The sequence below is a fragment of the Mytilus galloprovincialis genome, chromosome 1 (genome assembly GCF_965363235.1).
Source record: "Mytilus galloprovincialis chromosome 1, xbMytGall1.hap1.1, whole genome shotgun sequence".
Classification (NCBI taxonomy): Eukaryota; Metazoa; Mollusca; class Bivalvia; order Mytilida; family Mytilidae; genus Mytilus; species Mytilus galloprovincialis.
In genome coordinates, this window is record NC_134838.1 from 37,269,372 (window position 1) to 37,284,750 (window position 15,379).

The 15,379-nt window shown below is 32.3% G+C and overlaps 2 protein-coding genes across 7 annotated transcripts in view; one reads left to right on the top strand and one right to left on the bottom strand.

Annotated features, from left to right (window-relative positions):
* LOC143073338 (nucleoporin NDC1-like) overlaps positions 1 to 4,551 on the top strand; it is a 28,569-nt gene extending 24,018 nt beyond the window's left edge. For both annotated transcript variants that reach the window (XM_076248794.1, XM_076248804.1), the window contains exons 12-16: positions 122 to 219; positions 1,791 to 1,905; positions 2,719 to 2,819; positions 3,508 to 3,659; positions 4,296 to 4,551. In XM_076248794.1, the coding sequence (XP_076104909.1) occupies positions 122 to 219; positions 1,791 to 1,905; positions 2,719 to 2,819; positions 3,508 to 3,659; positions 4,296 to 4,359 (530 nt within the window). In that variant the 3' untranslated portion in view covers positions 4,360 to 4,551. The remainder of the gene's footprint in view (positions 1 to 121; positions 220 to 1,790; positions 1,906 to 2,718; positions 2,820 to 3,507; positions 3,660 to 4,295) is intronic.
* A 3,016-nt stretch (positions 4,552 to 7,567) lies between these two features.
* LOC143073348 (uncharacterized) overlaps positions 7,568 to 15,379 on the bottom strand; it is a 79,067-nt gene continuing 71,255 nt past the window's right edge. For all 5 annotated transcript variants that reach the window (XM_076248842.1, XM_076248816.1, XM_076248851.1 and 2 more), the window contains 4 exons: positions 13,395 to 13,549; positions 12,817 to 12,974; positions 8,140 to 11,887; positions 7,568 to 7,849 (listed from right to left, as the gene is read on the bottom strand). In XM_076248842.1, the coding sequence (XP_076104957.1) occupies positions 11,656 to 11,887; positions 12,817 to 12,974; positions 13,395 to 13,549 (545 nt within the window). In that variant the 3' untranslated portion in view covers positions 7,568 to 7,849; positions 8,140 to 11,655. The remainder of the gene's footprint in view (positions 7,850 to 8,139; positions 11,888 to 12,816; positions 12,975 to 13,394; positions 13,550 to 15,379) is intronic.

Here is a 15,379-nt window from a genome sequence, read left to right on the forward strand (position 1 = left end):
GTGTCTCTGTGAACGTTAATAAGCCATTGGAAAGAGTAGAATGTCTCCTTCATATTTACCAATTAAATAGTCCATTTTAACATCAAGTATACACTTTTAATTATATGATGTTTAATTTCAGGTGATACCACTACTTTGTCTCATAGAACTACATCAGATAATACAGTAAATGGTACAGGAGATTCTCAGACTAACCCATCGACTACACCTAAGGAAGGGGTAAATTTTCAGTAGAGCTTAATAAACCGACAATTCTCTAAAATAAAAAAAAAACATCATGAATTTGAAAGATATGAAATCAAACATGAATTTTATACATTACACTGTAATGCATATGCTGACCCTATTGATTTTAAACAGGTCGAGAACTCTAGATTTCATGATTTCAGAATATATTTGCATAGTAATTTCCCAAACACAAGACCAATGATGGCCTTGAAAAACTGACCAATCGACTCAATGAACTACAATGCATTGTGGGCTACTATGAGTTTACTATCACTTGAAAACATGTGGAAGTAGTGGAAAAAGTGAAAACTAATATAGTGTCACTATATAATATATGGCCTTTGATAGTCTTGACTGATTTTAATCTTAGTTTCTTGTGTATAATTTGGAGTTAAGTATGACGTCAATTGTCACTGAATTAGTATACATGATTGTGCCAGCTAAAGGACTCCTCTGGGTGCGGAGATTCTCCACTGTATTGGAGACCCATTGGTGGCCTTCGGCTGTTGTCTGTTGTCTGCTCTATGTTTGGGTTGTTGTCTCTTCGACTCATTCCCCATTTCCATTCTCCATTTTATACGGTAAATAGCTAAAACATATTTTGTATAGTTTCATCCATTGATAAAGTCCATCGGTTGCGTATTTTATCCCAAAATATACCTCAGAGGTATTTTTATCGTTTGGCTGCTCTCCTATTGAGGTATGTGCAATATCTCGAATTATCTAAACCCTGTGGATCATATTAGATGCTATATAACCTTTTAAGTTTTCTGAAAACGTGCTTTGTATATAGAAAGAAGAAGATAAGGTATGAGTGCCAAATGAGATATCTTTCCATCAAAGACGCAATCTACTAAACTAAGTTTGTCTTATGGGTAATTGTGTTGATCACTGTTGCTTTGTTGCTGTCTGGCGGGTGAATACATAAAATCTCTGTGTCATCACCAAACATAGTTATGGCTATTATTCGGGTAATTCAAACACTTGTTTCTTCGCATAGAAACAACTCTTTATTAATCTGAGCATGGAACGAATACTTTATATCACGAACTATAAATGTGGATACAAAAAATGAAAAACTAAGCAAAATTGTTAATTCCGCATTGCACGAAAAAATGTGATGTATTTCAGTAAATAACACGTGTTCTTGTTTGATTGTAATCATGTAGTAGTCCATCATGCATTGTTACTCATTTAGTGGATTTGTCAAAAACCCAGGCAAAAATAAATGGTGTCACATGTAAATAAACAATTACATGTGCGAGAACATAAATATAGTATTATGCATTGCCATAAAAGGTAGTGTTCCCGACCTGTTAAAGGACTGTTTGTGGGTGTTACATTCAAATCTAATTGAAAATGTGGAGTTAATGTAGTACATATTCATCTGATCATAATTTATGTTTTCAAATTTGGAAATTAAAGACAATGCATGATCTTTGCCATGAAGTATATCATTCTGTTGCTTTGAAATAACAGAAAGTGTTAAACAAATATGCGCCATTGTCTTTTTAGGCATTTTAAAACACAGTTTCTAGTTTTTATTGACATTTTCTTTACAGATTCTGTCATATTTGAAGAAGAAACCATTCTTTAGTTTTTTCTTAATGGATTCACCTGATGCAAAGAGTAGACAACTCTTTCAAGGAGCACAATTACAAATATGGGCCATAGAAGGTAATGTTAGTTACCTATTAGGTTATTGATATGATTTTCGACAAGAACCCTTACGTGTTAATAATTTGAACGAGGACACCATTTATTGGATCTAATTAACAGTGATGAAGAAAAAAAAATGTTATAAATCAAATCTGCACCAACTAGCAGATTTTGTTTTGGTTATCCTATTCATTAAATTTAGATTTTTATATTTGATAAATAAATGTGTAAATTTGAGGGTGGATTTAGAAATGGTATATTTGTACTTTGAAATAAAAACTTTTTATGCCCCTACAGTTGAAGGGGCATAAAGTGTTACTCTTGTCCATAGGTATGCCCATCCAAAAATTGGTTTCCATTCTCTAACTTTAGTTTGCCTCAACCAAATGTTATGAAACTTATACACAATGCTTATTACACAAAACACAGAGCAAGTTCAAATTTGGTGGTGTCACATATATTACTCTTTTAAGTTCACCCTTTACTCCATAATGACGTCTGTTTAGAACCTCAGTTTAGACACTATGACTATGAAATGTCTGCATCAGACTAAATAAAATTTGTATCCAATATGAAAAGGATATTCATAAGAAATTTCATGAAATATTTGTTTTTCGCAATGCATTTTAAAGCATATTTTCAGTATTTTTTTGAAAAATCCTATGCGAATCAAGTATGCAAAAAGAAAAAATCCATTAGGGAAAGGGTTATGCCCCATTATAATTTTATATGCAAGCAGGGGCAACATCTGTGTCCCTATGACACATTTTCCATTTGTTTAACAGTATGTTTCTTACAAACACATTTTGTATGTCTTTTACTTTGTTACAGCATTATCTAACTTTGCAACAGCCTCTTATACAGAAGATAAGTTTGGTGTCGTACAGAGATCACTTCCATCTACTTTGACTTCCCTGCTTAATTTACAAGAGGTATGTAATACATGTACAAGAGAAAGAAATAAGCAATATTTGGGATTGTAAAGATTCAATTATGGTAATCCTGTAATAAAATCTATATAGATAAAGTATCAGGAGATAGTGGCAAAATTGGATATAACAGCATGATATTCCAAAACATTTTGTATCTGAACAAATTCTACCATACCTATATCCAAGTTAAGAACACTGTTAGCTGATTCTATTGAAACCAAAACTTTTGGGAGCTTATATTATGGTACCATTATATAAATATCTGCCAACTTACAGGATTTAGACATGAAATTATTCATTAAACCATTTGTGCTTAGTGCTTGATTTTAACAATATAACTGAACACTCTTTGTAAGGCTTGGAGATTTTCAAGATTTATTTATAGCACTACAATGTATATATTTATAGAATTTATGTCCACCATAAATATATTAATTGAATATTTTTGTTTAATGCTACTTTCTGCACTCTAAGGGGCCAGTTCTGATTTGTGGAGAAAGCCAGAGAATTTGGGGCTTATCATGGTCTGTAAAAAATTGTCAATACTACTCAATTAAGATAGGAATTGAAGACCCTGTTTGAACTCACAACCTCATTTGTCAAATACATAGCAAAACTTTTAACATATAAGAAAAAGAAAATAGCTATTAAGTGTTTTATTAAAAGTTTGCTCCATGTGTATTTGTAGAATGTTGAGAAGTATTTCAAACTAGCAGTAACTTCAAGCAGACGACAAACTAAAGATTCTATGACAAAGGATGCTGGATTGAAATATTTACTGCAGACAACATTGAAAAGTTCCTTGTATAAAATTGTCAACACATTTGGAAAACATTTAATGTAAGTTTGAAAGCAGTTGTCAAAACAATGAATTATTGAGTTAAATAACAATAATTAACATTGTTCTGAATAATAACCATTAGTTTTTTGGAGGAAATATTATTTGAATTTAATTTTTACCAAAAAAAGGAATGACATCTAATTATTCTTATGGAAAAAAGGATAATTTTTGTGACACTTCCTTAAAACAGTAGTCAAACAGTTTGTCTTTATATAAGACTGGCATCCTAAAGAAGAGAAACCTTTATCCACTAAAGCTTTCAATAAAATGCTGTAATGACTGAATATCATTGACAAGAAATACTTTTATGTAAATATTTTGTTTTAAGGGCATCTATCAAATTGCTCATAAGAGTTGATTTCATTGGAGCTTTTCGGTCTCTTTCCATGTTGTTGAAATTGCTCGATATTGAAAGTTTTTTACTATGTTTTTTTTACTAATATGACAGCCCGGTCTATCAACCTAGCCACATAAAGGAGGGACTCTTCTGAATTAGCTTATTGAAAGGCGTTCACTAAATCTCACTAACAAGGGATTTCCTTACAAGTGTTTATCATTTTTCCGGTTTTGTTTTTTAAATGCAAATTTCTTGATTCATATTTTTAACTATTTATTAATACAATTGTTTATTTCAGGAGTTTAAAATTACAGCCAGATGCAACTAGAAAGTTGAAGCAGTTTATTGAATATAAGGAATAGTTACATTTGAAAAGCATAAGCTAAAACAAAGACAATACATGTGCTTTGATTGAAAGACTGACGGATTGAAGACGTATGAGTGGCAAATGTCTCAGAATAAATCATAGTTTTTGTAGGAATAAATGCTGAAGAATGACTGAAAAGTGCTAGTTTTTTATGATGTTGTTTAAATAAATTTAATGGAAATATCAATTGACTTGTAATCTTTTTAATTTTAGTTTCTTGTGTATAATTTGGAGTTTAGTATGACGTCCATTATCACTGAACTAGTATATATATTTGTTTAGGGGCCAGCTGAAGGACGCCTCCGGGTGCGGGAGTTTCTTGCTGCATTGAAGACCTATTGGTGACCTTCTGCTGTTGTCTGTTCTATGGTCGGGTTGTTGTCTCTTTGACACAATCCCCATTTCCATTCTCATTCTCACAAACAGGTCTTCAATGCAACGAGAAATTTCCACACCCCGAGGTGTCCTTCAGCTGGCCCCTTAACAAATATATACTATGAACGCCATACTGAACTCCAAATTGTACACAAGAAACTAAAAGTTAAAATAATACAAGACTAACAAAGGCCAGAGGCTCCTGACTTGGGACCGGCGCAAAAATGCATACATAATTTTTTTATTCATAGAACATGTTCACCTATACTCATGAAAATTGGTATCCAACCAATAATAATGACTCCTCAGTAAGTCTGCTTACCCTTCAGAGATGATTGGTTATTTTGTGTTAAATGCAACTTTCATCACTTGCATATTTCTTGGTGTTTGGTTCTTATTTGTGGAGGAATAAATAAAAACAAAGGTTATCTACATAGTTTTGCATTGTAATAAAATTGATTTGAGAGACCTATAGTTGTTAATATCTTTGTCATTTGGTCCCTTATTGGATAGTTGTCTCATTGACAATCATACCACATCTTTTTATACATTTTGTACAGCATAGAACAGTTATCAAAGTGTAATTTAGCTTCAGCATGTAAAATACCAAAACTAGTCCCTTAGTATTGAAATTCAGAAATGTGATGATATATTTATGTAAATAAAAGGCTCCACTTGATATGATTAGAAGTCTGAATATATATAAGCATTCTGAAAATTATTTATATAGAATAATAAACAAACCTACCACAAAGTTCTTCAAAATATTTTCTAAAAAATTAAAAAAAAACAATTTCCGAAATATCAAATATCAATCCTCATTTATACAATATCTAAGAAATCTATAAAACTAACATTAATTATTTTTCTAGAAGTATTTGAATGAAATGAAACTTGGACAGAAGCTTTCTTACAGTACAGACCATATCCAGAGCAATATTTAGTAAACATATTTTTTTTCTTCAATTCCTGTATTTTACTGATAATTAATGGACTTGGTTTTATTTGTTTGTTTTTTTTGCTCTTTACCTTAGTCTGGTTTTTTTTTTTTTGCAGTTCACATTAAGATATAGTCTATGGTTTAAGTTTTTCATATAAAAGTCAAGGGCATAGCTAGAAAGAAACGATGTGCAAGCAACTACCACCGAGCGGTGCGAGGCAAAAAAATTTGGGACCCTTTTATGCAAATAAATGGGTTTTTTTCGGTTTTTGGTCATACATTGTCATAGGACAGTTATAAGAGGAGCTATATGTAGATAGGACTTATAAAAAATTTATGAATGTAAAACTATTAATAAATCTTCTGAATAGAGTAAATACATAAACACTGGGACTATTATACTAACATATATATGTAAGACTCAGATCAACGTCTGGTCTCTTATCGACGTCCGTTCCTCAAATCGACGTCCAAATCTGACGTCACAAAAAAATATCCTTCCAAATCGATGGTCTATTTTTTTGCTTCTCTAATCAGCGTCCAATTGTTAGCTTCTCTAATCAACGTCCGTTTTGGACACGGAATACAAAATTAACCAGAACCGACAGTAGCCGAAATCTTTAGACCTTAAAACAAATTATGTGTGATAAATAGGATTTTTAAAGATTTATAACATACTAAACTAAATATGTAAACAGGTTGTGATATCATTTTTTTTTCTAATTTTAGAGATTACATGAAAAGGAGATGTGGTATGACATGAATAATGTAAACAATTAAAATTATAAAATCTACAATCTAATTTATTAAAAAAAAAATCCGGAAAACAAATATGACAGACATAAACCATCGAAAACCACTGCACTATACATGCTATAGGCCTATACAGAATATAACGGGGTTAAACATGTGTGTAAGCGCTCAACCTACAACAGTTGTGTAACAGCACAACATAAAACAGTGCAACATTCTTGCGTATATGTTTCATCCAGGTGTATAACTCAGAAATTTGTTGTTAAATATTTTTCAGAGTCCATATTATAATACTCTAAAAACAATATTGGACGTCAATTTAAGAATGTGACGTCAGATTTGGACGTCGATTTGAGAAATGGCTGTTGATTTGAGGAACGGACGTCGATTAGAGGCTGGACGTCAATCTGAGTCTAACATATATAATATAGAATAATAGTCCCAGATGAACAACACATATTTGTGATACAGAATTTACTCAAAATTGTCCAAAATCTGCTCTCCGGGTCTAGACAGAAACAAACTTCTCTATTACTTTGTCAATATTCACACTGAATTCCTGATAAATATGCAGTCATGCTAGTAACTGTTGTTGTTCATTGTTGATTGTACATTTGTTTTCAACATACGTAGTACACTGATAGATGGCATGGTAGCACTCGCGAGATGTAATTAACTAGCGTACGTGTTTGGCATCGAGCGACCTCTCAATTGAATTCTTCAAAATTACATGTCAGGTCAGTTTCGTATGTCTCAGACAATGTTGAGATTTGTTTGTTTATTATATTTCCTACAACACGATGAAACAGATACAGTGCAAAGAAGCGATTTTCTGATAATACTAGACGAGACTCCACTCTCCAGTTCCCTTAGGCAGCAACCATTTGATTTTCTGGGGGGGGGCTATGGTTTTTTTTGGAAAAAAAAGTTTGTTTCCACCAAATGCCGTTATTTAATGATATTTTATCATTTAAAAAAGTGACATAGGTGTTTCCTTTAACATACAATTTATAAATTTTTTTTTTGCCATTTTTTTTTTTGCATGCCGAATCGATGTGCACTCAACTGCATGTTAGCGTGTAGGGAGCTACGCGCCTGAAAGTATATTACTGATCAAAATATAAAATCAATGTGATACATTTCTATCTTTATTACCCAATTATAAATTCACAGTACAAATTGTGTGGTATTATGCTTGTTTCTTTTTAACAAACTAACACTCCAATGACTTGGTGAAATATTTATATTTTAACAAGTGTTTATATGAAACTTACAAATGTAAAAATCTACTTCTATCCTAGAAAACAAGCAAACTGAAATGATGAATGAAAAATCTGACCCAAATCTAAAGTGCATTTTTAAAATTGATATTACAACAAGATAAAGTCAATAACAAAACACCAAAAAACTAAAACAACTAAGGCAGCAACCATTTGATTTTCTGGGGGGGGCTATGGTTTTTTTTTCTGTGCAAACTTTTTTTTTCGCCTGCGGCGAAAAACAATCTATTTTTTTCGCGAGAAGTCGAAAACAATTTTTTTCTTTCAATTTTAGCATTACATATAGTGGCAGCTGGGGGTGAAACAAACAATTTTTTTTTCTCAGAATCAAAAACAAATTATTTTTTTCTCCAAAAACTGGAAACAAACTTTTTTTTCCAAAAAAAACCATAGCCCCCCCCCCCCCAGAAAATCAAATGGTTGCTGCCTAACAATTTCAAGTTTTCCACAAAATCTTGTAGAAATAAATTAATAATGGATTTATTTCAAAGTATAAATCAATTTCAAAAGGGACACACTGTTGTCAGTAGACAAACTATGGATATGGAGATACCAGAAGATGTGGTATAAGCGCCAATGAGACAACTCTTCATCCAAGTCACAATATAAGTAAAAGTAAAGACACAAATTTTACCATTGCATTCAATAAGAAATAATGTTTTGTTTTATAGATGAGTGTTAAAATACATGTATGTCTCCTAGTCTTTTAAGTAACTAAATAGTTTACATTTAACTCTAGTCACTTTTAAACTTCAAGCAGATATGGCTAAATAAAATAAATAACCCAACTTCTAAAATACTCTATGGAAAATATGAAAATAATGTGATAAAGTATAGCAATTATTGATTTAAAGGCATTTTCCCAACAGTTAAAACAATGTAAAATTGAAAGTCAACACATATGGGTCACTTCAATCATGCAATGCCTTTAGCAAATGCCAAATAAAACCTCAAAACCAATCTAGAAATGTGAAAAATTCATGCTGCAACAATCAGCTTGATTTATTTATTAACTTCAAAGGAAAAAACAAATATGAAGACAATGAAAGTCACTAAACTATAATTGTCCTGGCTTTGGACAGGCACATTATTGTATTACATCACTTTGTGCCTGTTATTGTTTTGTATAAAAAGGGGAAGGCACACTTTGGAGATTATTTGAATTTTTAATTTATTTTTTAACATGAAGCAAGATGGGGAAATGGCACTGAAATGTTTGATTATTTACATCATATAAAATCTTTTTTTTTTAAATTGTATTTCATATGACAAAATTGGTGGATAAAATTCATCAATTTTGTCATCAGCAGATATACACATGAATAAATAACTAAGAAAATCATGGAGTGTATAAATAATGTTTAAGTACATGAATAGTAAATGAGACAAAAATAATTTATTATCACAGACAATCAAATATCACAGCCAGACATGAATAACACATACGTGTATAAAATTCTCCACAATAATCACATAATCGTAAATAGATAAACATTTATCTTAAAAGTAAACTGCATTTCTAACTTTGGGGTTTGTGTCTTGTAAAGCTTTTAAATTTACCTATTGAATGCTGGTTGAAAAATATGGGTAAAAAACTGTACAATGTATAAATTGGCACCTGTCAAATTAAAATTGGCACAAAATTTTCTCATATTGCTGTGCAGAAACAATGAACTACATTCATGTTTCCAGACTTGTATATGATATAAAGCACTTTACCATTATAACTGTTCTTTAGAGATCAGCACTTCTGCAATCAATAAGTTGCCATCAAAAAGTTATCTTTCAGCATTAAAAAACAATTATATTTTATTCAAAGTAGAAATTAATTACAATATAAAATGGACAGATGTACTAAAGACTTTATATGCACTCTATCCAGTACCTGTAAAAATCTCTAATGGGGGCAACATTTGAGATAATTCATATATACAGTTCGCCATAAGTTAAGCACCACCTATTTTTATTGCATCCATTTTTTTTTCATTTAAAAAAATCAGTTAATCCTCGAAAAAGAAAAAAAAATAATCATGAAGCAATTTTGCTAGCATATACCATAAACAAACCATAAACTTAAGTTTGGTCACTTATGCAGATTTTATGCATTTGAATTCAAAGAAATAGTGAAAGTTTCACAAATCAGAAACGAAATTTTATTTTTTTATAATAATTAATCACCCTATATCATTAAAAATCTCTACAAATAATCTTTGATATGTTCGTCAAATTTGATGTCAATTTTTGAGTCAATAGGATGTGTTACTACTCTCTTCCGGTGAAGTTCCGTAACACAGTGTCTCATAATACACAGTACAAGCCTTCTGAACTTTAATTGAAAAAATTTATTCCATTCATCAACAATTGTCCCTCTTAAATCAACAATATTTGCAAAGGTGGCTCTCTGCAATTGAGATATCTGCCAGTGGTATCCCAGTGTCAATGGCTTCTTGCTCTTTGTACTCAGTTACAATCCTTGCCCTGTGTGGTCTAGTGTTGTCGTCTATGTACAAGGGTCTTGACGCAAATGAATGACTATCTAAATGAGGGACTACAATGTTTCTGAGCACCAAATACCTGGATGTCTGTCAGTTCATGATACCCTGCATAATATGCATACACAGCTTACAACAGTATGTATGAGAAGCAACCCCATACTGTAACACCACCAGCACCGAATGCAGTCGTTGGGCAAATGTTGTTTTGGTCATAGGTAGTTTAATATCCACACCAAATTTGTATTAAGCCGTCTATTGGTCGTAACAGAAACCGATTCTTATCTGGCAAATGAACATTTTGCCAGCTTCTCATATTCCTGGGTCGATGGTCATTAGCCCTTTTAAACCTGATTATATGGTGCCTGACTGTTAGGGCAGGTCACTTGATGTGCTCTTAGGTAGCCTCTATGAGGTCAACAGACCAATGTTCACACTAAAACGACCACCTGGAGGCCAGTGGTGTCTTAGCAGTGGGGCAGGAGTAAATGGTTTGGCTTTTGCAAGACCAATAAGCAGACTGTCATCACGACAGGTCACGACAGGTCTTCTGGGCCTTGGTCTATCATTTACAGTTTCCGTGTCAACATGACGTTGTAAAAACTGCCAATGACGGTGTGATTAACATTGAAATGGTTACCTATGCTCCTAGTGCTCCTATCGGCATTTGACATGTCAATTGCTTGTGAACTTTCAGAAACAGATAACTAATGCCTTGCCATATTGTACAGTGACTTGGTGAAGGTCAAATTTCACCTGTACACTGTACAGTAGGAAGATGATGTTAAGGCATGGAAACAGTGTATTCGTAAAAGTGCTGATGACCTTTAATAAAAAGTTACTTGGGAGGTTCATCAGAGTTCAATTTTTTTGGTCTTTATGAAATTTCTTAGTGTATGTTATAGGCAATTCATACCACCAAATATAAATATTTTTTTCGCAATAATTACAAAAAAAGTTATATTTAGGTGGTGCTTAACTTTTGGCGGACTGTATATATGGAATTGTATGATAAAATGCATTGTTTTACTATTTTTAAAAGGTATCATGTGTATCTAACTTAAAGAACATAACTTATAAGTTTACATAAAATCATTTACCTTTTTTATACACATAACAAGGATAAGGAAATGTTACAAACAAGCAACTTTCTGAGGTCATTTTTTTTAACAATAAATACAAAACATTTTCAATTCACCTTTCAATATAACAATATACTGATTTACATATCTGTTTTTATCTAGGACTATTGGCAAGGACAATACATTTGCTGTAGATACATAACTAACAAAACAACTTTTTTTCCACTCTGACTTGTTACAACAGGGTGACATCTTATTATACCAAAACTATTCCTACTTGTGACATATTGATATAATTGCTCCTGCACATAATGTTTGAGTGAATTTTTGAAGTTCAGCAAACATTTGAAAGATTTATTCTAAAATATTTTAAGTTTCTACTCTATCAATTTCATCACTGTTTCTGTGTTCAGTATTATCAGGTGACTTGTTATCATCATTATTTTTAGTGAGTTTATTTGATTGATCATTTTGAGTATTGAGTTCTTCAGTGTTAGCACCATCTGTTTCATCTGCATTATTATTTTGATCTTCTTTCTCTACACGATCCATATATAACTCAAGCTCTGCTACACCAAGATCATTATCGTCTAGTAGCCAGCTGCAAGTTCAAAGTATATGTATTTTACATTTTCATGAATGAATTGATTCGAACAATAAATGATCTATGAAAAGCTAGCAGACCTACTGGTTGCTTCTCAAAGCTCATAATTTGACAAACAAATGAGACATCAAGAGACTAAAAACAAGAATGTGTCCCAAGTACACGGTTGTCCCATTGGCACTATCATTTTCTATGTTCAGTGGACAGTGAAAATGGGATAAAATCTGTAATTTGGCATTAAAATTAGAAAGATCATCTCATAGGGAACATGTTTACTAAGTTTTAAATCGATTGAACTTCAACTTCATCAAAAACTACCTCGACCAAAAACTTTAACCTTAAGCGGGACAGACGGACGGACAAATGGACGGATGCACAGACCAGAAAACATAATGCCCATATATAGGGCATAAAAATGTATATAATACACTGGTTTATTTATACTGTGTATTCATTATTATTCGTTGGATACCCATTTTCGTGGATTTCGTGGGTACACGTGAACCACCAATTCAAATGTTCAACGAAAAACAATTTTCTATAGGTTTTGTATGCAGAGATGGACAAAACCACGAAATCAAATACCCATGAAAACATAAGTCTTCCTCAATCCATGAAAATTGATACCCATCAAAATAAATGAATCCACAGTAAGCAAGAAAATGTAGCCCCTTAATACCAGGATTTCCAGCTCCAATATAAAAGGATGTTAGCAGAATCTGCCTTTTTTTTTTAAACATGACAGCTTAATAGAACAATCATTTTGTTCTTTCTGATTTAAAGTCGTAGAGACTAAAACATATGTCTGACGTTCACAATTTGAAGCCTTTTAAAAAATATTTGATGAGTATTTTTATTAAACAACCACATATATATTATGGTGGTATATTGTAAGAATTGAAGTAAACATAACAATCAAAACAAACCTTCCACAAGGAAATATGTATTTAGTTGTATCTGTAACTGATTCTTTCACAGAAACCTTCTCCAGGAACCATGCTGAACTTGGGCTATGTCCATGGTGTCCAACAATTAAGGCTTCTAACCTGCCTAAGTCGACAGCTTCAATAATGAAGGTGTCGGTCTAAAATTTAACAAACAGAAATCAATTTGTAATTAGAATAGAGTTTAATCATTTGTTTGAAAGAAGTCATTAATATTTTTAGCTTATTATATTAAAATAAAAAATCATAATACTCAATAAATTAAAAATCAATTCAATAATAGATCAAAGAGACTTTACTTGTTTTTTTCCCTGCTTCTTAATAAAGCATTACAGCGTTTAAAAGTATATATGCCAATATGGCTTTGCTACCTAAGAGTCAACAATAATTCCATGTATGGTACTGTGTAGGCTTAGTGCATTGAAAATCTGGCTAGGCCTGTTTATTTCAAATTTTATATCACTGAAATGTTATCACTCACTTATGCATATTATAAGTGCTGCTCCACATTTAACAACCACTGACCAATCAATCATAATACCATTCTGGACAGTTCTTACCTGACCTCTCTGGAATTTACTTCTTTTCTCTGTATTATGAATGAGATATCGTTTGCCACTATCCCCTAATGTACCAAACAGGTTAACATGTATAACTTCACTGGTTTCTGCTCCTTCTTCATCACCTGTCTCTACTTCTATTACATACTGGTTTACTAAAATACACCAAAAGGTAAAATTAATAATGAACAATAATAATCTCTATGTTTTTAAATGCTGGTTGAATTATGTAAGAGATGAAATCACTTTTTTGTTACCCATTTATATAAAAAAGTTTGCCTTTAAAGCAAATATTTAACAAGAATGTGTCCATAGTACACGGATGCCCCACTCGCACTATAATTTTCCATGTTCAGTGGACCGTGAAATTGGGGTCAAAACTTTAATTTGGAAAGATCATATCATAGGGAACATGTGTACTAAGTTTCAAGTAGTTGTGACTTTAACTTCATCAAAAACTACCTTGACCAAAAACTTTAACCTGAACTTCGCACTTTCATTTTCTGTGTTCAGTTGACCATGAAATTGGGGTCAAAACTATAATTTGGTATTAAAATTAGAAAGATCATATCATGGGGAACACGTGTACTAAGTTTCAAGTGGATTGGACTTCAACTTCATCAAAAACTACCTTGACCAAAAACTTTAACCTGAAGTCGGACGAACGAACGAACGGACGAACGGACAAACGAACGGAGGCACAGACCAGAAAACATAATGCCCCTCTACTATCGTAGGTGGGGCATAAAAAAAAATTTACAATGTGAATATGTGACACTATGAGTCATAAAAGTTAGCTTATGGTGGTGGAAAGGTAACTTTTAATTGTATCCATGTCTTGAACTCTGGTGGATAGTTGGCTCACTGGCAATCGTACCACATCTTATTATCATATAACCAGATGCTTTGCAGGGTGCAGCTTTATACGACCGCAGAGATCAAACACTGAACAGTTGGGGCAAGTATGGACACAACATTCAAGATTGATACAGCAATGAATTTGGATTGTAATCAACTTTTTGACATAATATAGGGTTCTGACACAAAACAAATGTCTAGTTCTTACCAATCTATTGTGAAATAATGTGCAATTAAAGATATCTTCTTGAAACTTTTCAAAAATTTGAAATTTAACAAATTTTGAAGAAGAAAAATTTGAACCCCTTAAAGAAATTGGACCCTTTTATACCCCCCACCCCCTTGGAGCAATTACCCCCACACTCACTCCCATACACTTAAACGCAAGTTATTGTCTGGAAACTAGAAAAATGCTTGTTTTTGGCCCCTAATTTTTGCATGAATGAGAAAATTACTCCCAAACTCTATGACAGCCTTCCTTTCGTGATATGAAATCTTGTGGAACAATATAAGAGAGATCCATACACTTACACACAAGTTATTGTCCAGAAACTACAAAAAAGCTTGTTTTTGGCCCCTTTTTGCCCTTAATTCCTAAACTGTTGGCACCAAAACCCCCAAAATGAATCCAAACCTTCAACTTGTGGTATTTAACATTGTGGTACAATGTCAGAGCAATAGAAATACTTATATATTAGTTAGTATTCAGAATGTAGAAAAATAATTGTTTTGGGCCCCTAATGCCTAAACGGTTGGGACCATCATACCCAAAATCAATCCCAACCTTCCTTTTCTGGTATTGAAACTTCTTATTAAATTTCAAAGAGATCCATTCACTTAAACTAAAGTTATTGTCCGGGAACCAAATGTGTCTTTGGCTGACAAGGCAGACAACATCATACCATTATACGATCCCCTAAAAAATTTTGCGGTTGTATGTAAATTAATACAATTTTACAAGTGGATTTTTTTTTCAAAAGAATTTTCCTCCAAACAAATTTAACTGATATGTGTAAACTTTAAAATGTACCGTCAGGTTATGAAAATCTTCTGTAAAGATTTGGATCATTTCAATGTAATCTCCAATGAAGCAATACTGTCATGTTTATACTACTATAGAATGATTC